Consider the following 4872-nt stretch of genomic DNA (forward strand, 5'->3'; position numbering starts at 1 on the left):
CCGCCATCTTAGATGGGCCTCTAAAGCTCCAACCCAGGGCAGAGCCAGTGCCAGTACTTCTTGGAATGGGAAAGCCTCGCCCACCACAGGGCTGCCGGCCAGAGGGGCACTGCCCACCTTTATACAGCTCAGCGGTCCGCTCCAGCTCCTCAAGTCTCTTGACAAGCCCGTCTGTGGGGATAGGAGAGAAGGGGACGTCAGTGGGTCTCGGTGAGGAGACAGAGCCAGGTGTCCTGAGCCAGACTTGAGGGCAGGGGGAGCCCCCAGAGAAGCAGGATGGGCACAGTACGGCGGGGTCCGTGGAGGGGGATTTGACACCTCAGGCTCAGCTGCGTTCAGAATTGTTTTGTAAACAGCTCCGCACGCCCAAGTGAGGCAGGGCTGCCCTCCAAACACTCCTGAGACAAGCCCCCACCCCAGCGGGTTAGGGCGTATCAAAGGGGTACACGGGTGATGATTCCAGGTACTTCCAAAAGTCGGGTCCTCCCTAGGCCAAACTTGTTGGTGGCTCCCTGTGGCCAGCCTAGCAGTCAAGGCCCTCCCTACTTCTAACACAAGCCCTGCTGACAGCCAAGGAGGAAGGCAGTCAGGGACAAGCAGGAGAGACGAGATGCATCCACAGTAAGTATGACGTGGGCTCACAGCAGTTCCTACCACAGGAGAAGCAAGCGAGCTGGCTCAGAGGGGAGGATGACTGGGGAGGGGAGACAAATTCAGGAAGGGCTCAGGGCAGAGCTCGAATTGGGCAGGGCCCTGCCGGATCGGTCTTCACTGACACCATATTAGGCTCCAGGAATGACCAAGTGAATGAGAGCTAAGTCACGCCCTCAGGGTTCAGTCTAGCAGGGGAGCCAGACAGTAGCCAGGCAATGACTGGCAGTAACAGAAGAACTGTAAGGTGAGGGGCAGGGGCAGCTGCCTCACCTCAAGGGCTGGAACTGAGAGCAAGCGGATCGCCAGGGCTGAGGCAGGCCTTCCAGAGTAGGGAAGGACGGGCCAGGGCGTCATCAGACAAGCTAAGGGCCAGGGCACTGAGCAGCCATAAGGAACAGGGATTCCTCCAGCAGAGCATGTCACCTCCCCACTGGGAGCAACAGCAGCAACTGCAGGCCGGGCCCGTGTCAGCGGCTTCCTTGCCCGGCCGCCCCCCAGGCAGGGTTTGGCCTTCTTGAGTTATTGTGCTGCCAGCCGTGATCACTCAAGGCTCCCTCCACATGCCTTTGGGGCACATACTACTTCCTCATTTTACAGAGGAAACTGAGGGACAGAGAGGTAAAGCGATTTGCTCGACGGCACACGGCTGGTGGCGGTCTGAGCGGTCTGAGCGTGCGTGCTCTCTGCCCCCCGTCTCCTGTGTTGACCTGAGTCAGGATTTTCTAAGCGAGAGTTGGGGGGGGGGGAGCAGCAGAGGCCCAGTCTGGGCCTTTCTCGAGAAGGCTGCTGTGAGGCGGACCGTCTGGGGAGCAAGGTTCGCATTTGGGGAGGGGAGGAAGGGAGCACCTGGGAGGTCTTCAGGAGGCGTCGGGCACTGGGCTGGCCTCCAGGCCCTGGCTCCCTAGGGCCCTGGCACCTGGCCAGGGAGGAAGCCACGTAAGCGCCACGCTGTTGTTTTTAGCTGGGTCATGGGACATCATGACAGCTTCAATTTTAGAAACCCTATTTAAGGCTGGGGAAATTGCAAGGTTTGGGGGGAAAAACACAACAACCAGTTCTAATTTCATCTCAACACATGGTAACTACAGTAACCGGGATTTATAGACACCAAGACGACAAAAATAGCAGCCACCACTTTTGAACACCATTTGGAACGAGCTCAGACCCCACCCCCACGTCCCAGCCAATGAAGCCCAGTGTGCCCAGTTGAGCAATTTATATAGGTATTTATATCTACCCCCCACGTACAGCAGAGTTGCTGCCGTTTTTACACTCAGGCTGGCGATGATAGGAGCAGGACTGAGTGTCTCACTGGCCACCCCGGGGGGAGAGCGTGCGTGCACATGCATGTGTGGGTGTGAATGTGCGCGTACACGGCGTTCCCTCTGCACAAGGCTGGGCAGCCACCTCCAGCCCTGGGCGAAAATCGGCTGAGACGAGGGCAGCAGCGCCACCTCCTGGAGAAAGTCGGGGCTGATATGGGCAGTGTGGGAGCAGTGGGCACGCTAGAGCAAGGGGCTGAGATGGAGGACACACTGGGGCCAGGCTGAGGCCTGGTTATGTGAGAGCAGCGGGGGGCAGTGATGAAGGCATCAGCTCTAGGAGCTGGAAAAAGGTGCCCCCCCACTTTGGGCACGTCTCCTCATCTGTGACCTGGGCTGTGAATCCCTGCCTGGAGCGGGGGGGACACAGGTTGTGGGGGGGCTCAGCTGACCACTGTGGATGCTCTGGGAGCTAGAGAGACCTCCAGAGATACAGAGATGGTGACTACCGGCCCCACGGGCAGGGGCCAAGGCCAGGCCAGTGGGACCCGCAATGGCTTGGTGGGTAGCCACGATGCCCCGCCCCCTGGAAGCCCAGGCCTGAGACCTCCGCGGCCAGAGCTGGGTGGGAGGAGGGGACTCACCATTGCACAGGATGGCCCGGCTCAGGCCCAGAGCATCTGCGGTCCCCGAACTCATGTTCTCCACCAGCCGATGCTTTACCTTCTTCAAGACTGGGGCCAGTGAGAAAGGGGCTCAGTGAGGCGAAGTCTGCAGCTGGGCCCCCTGGCCATCTCTCCCCCACCTCATCACAACTCACCGGGGGGGACACCAAGGGCCGAAGGGGCCCAAGTGGGGTGTGGTGTGGGGTGACTATGAAGTGGGAGTGTCCCAAAGCGGGGTGCTGGGCCCTGCCCTATCCCTTCTCTACGTCAGGGCAGTGTGAGAGCCTGGAAGGAGGTAACTACGTAAAGTGCTTGGCCAAGGGCCTGGTACTGCGGTGGCTGCTGGCCATCACTGAGAGCCCGGACGCCGCAGGCTGCAGGTAAACCGGGGAGCGCCTCTGCCCCTTCTCTTTCACTCCCCATACCAGGGGAGCAGAGACACAACCAACGACAGCTGACCCTGGACCCCGCTACTATATATATGGTTGCACACTTTGTCCTTGGAAGGGGACTTGGATAGGACCAGAAAGTTTTAGACAAAGAATCCCAGGACAGACTTAATCTGCCCTTGGCCTCTTTCCTTAAAAAGCAGGAGGCGGCTCTGGCCCTGGGGTATAGGAGATGGGAGCTGGACTCGAGCCTCGAGATCTGGCTGTGCGTTCACTTAGGGGGCACAGGGCTTCTCGGGGTCTCAGGCCTTGATCTGCAATGAGGCGGCTGGTTCAGAGGACCTGCACTGCTGTCCCGCTCTAGAGCCTTTAAGTTTCTACAGAATCGCGGCTCAGCCCCTACAGCAGGAAGCAGGGGCTGGCCCCTGACTCTCTGGCCAAGGCCTGAGGTCCAGTTCAGATCTCGAGTTTTCCTGGGAGAAGCTGGTGGGAGAAGTGGCCCAGGTGGAGTGGGAGTGTGCAGGTGGGCCTGGTGCCAGGCTGGGCTTGTGGCGCCCTCCCAGTGAGAAGGGTGAGTGCTCGGGCTGCGGTTAGCTGAAGGGCTGGCCTACAAAGGACAATCCTCGGGCAGCAAGGTCCCAGAGTGAGAGGCGGGGGACTGGTGGGGGTGAAGCATGGGGCAATGAGAAACCAGGGACAGGTTCCCAGGAACGGCTGCAGGGACAGCACCCCTGGGGGCTCCTTGGCCCCGAGGGCTGGCTTGGTCAGAAAAGCCATGACTGCTGACGACAAGGGTCTGGGGCTTGTGGGGCCACCAGACAGCACTGCTCTGGCCCAGCTTACCAATGTCCAGGGACATGCCCTGCTTGGGGTCCGCCTGCAGCTTGTTGTAGTGGATAGTCACTTCCCCCTGGAAAAGCAGGACGTGCAGAGTTGAGATGGAGTCTGCTGGGCCCCAAGGCCCCTCCCCAGGGAGGCCCGTTAGTCCCGGAACCTGTGGTCATAAGAGGATTCCGCCCTGCCGAGCGAGGGCCGTGCTGGGGCCCTGCGTTGTGACCGGTCTGCTCCCGGGTCCCTCCCTCGCTATGTGCCAGGCCCCGGGGAATTAGCAGGAACAAGGACAGACATGGTCCCTGCTGTCACAGAGCTCACAGCATGGCAGTCTCTGATGTCCTGTGCTCTGGCCAGATCAGTTGCCCCGCCCTGTCCCACGCCACGCCCCACACGGAGTATCTTCCCCTGTGCTCTCAATCACCCCCTCCTCAGGGTCCCTCCGTTGGCTCAGTGACCATGTCTGAGCACCCTCACTGTGCCGGTGCTGGGCTGCCCAGGGGCAGGGCCCAGGCCAGCAAGGGAGGCCGATGCGAACCCGGGAGTTACAAAGTCCAGTCTTAGTGGCTGGAAGAGAAGTGCCGGCTTCTCCCAAGAAGTGACCATGAGGTGAGGCCGGTCACTCTCATCCTTGCAACCCTAAGACCCTTCGACTTGGGACCAAATCCCTTCAAATACAAGGCAGGTTTCAAAGTCGAGTCCTGAAGGGAAACCAAAATAACCCGACGTGGACAGAGTGGGGGGTGGGGGCACGCGAAAGGCTCCCTCAGGAGGCGGCGCGTGCTGGGGGCCACCACGGCAGCAGCTGAGGGTAAGGGAGGCGGCACTGCGGCGGGAGTCAGGGAGGGTGCTGGTCCAGCTGTGTGGCCACGAGCCAGTAACTTCCCCGCTCGGGGCACTGACAAAACAAACGACATCCCTGCCTGGCGCCCCAGCATGAGAGCTGGGAGGCCCCGTGTTAACGTCCGGGCTGTGCGCATGCACGAGGAGCTCTGGGCTGCGTGAGAAAGGCGAGGGGCTGGCCCCGCAGGACCGGGAGGGCCCTGATGCGTAGTGACGCTGCGAGCTGAG

At 60.8% G+C, this 4872-nt stretch overlaps 1 protein-coding gene across 2 annotated transcripts in view; it reads right to left on the bottom strand.

Annotated features, from left to right (window-relative positions):
- Positions 1-4872, bottom strand: part of PICK1 (protein interacting with PRKCA 1) — a 14394-nt gene that overhangs the window by 4897 nt on the left and 4625 nt on the right. For both annotated transcript variants that reach the window (XM_015591633.2, XM_006914742.3), the window contains exons 5-7: positions 3814-3880; positions 2561-2650; positions 118-171 (exon numbers count right to left, since the gene is read on the bottom strand). In XM_015591633.2, the coding sequence (XP_015447119.1) occupies positions 118-171; positions 2561-2650; positions 3814-3880 (211 nt within the window). The remainder of the gene's footprint in view (positions 1-117; positions 172-2560; positions 2651-3813; positions 3881-4872) is intronic.

Source organism: Pteropus alecto, unplaced genomic scaffold (genome assembly GCF_000325575.1).
Source record: "Pteropus alecto unplaced genomic scaffold, ASM32557v1 scaffold6, whole genome shotgun sequence".
Lineage (NCBI taxonomy): Eukaryota > Metazoa > Chordata > Mammalia > Chiroptera > Pteropodidae > Pteropus > Pteropus alecto.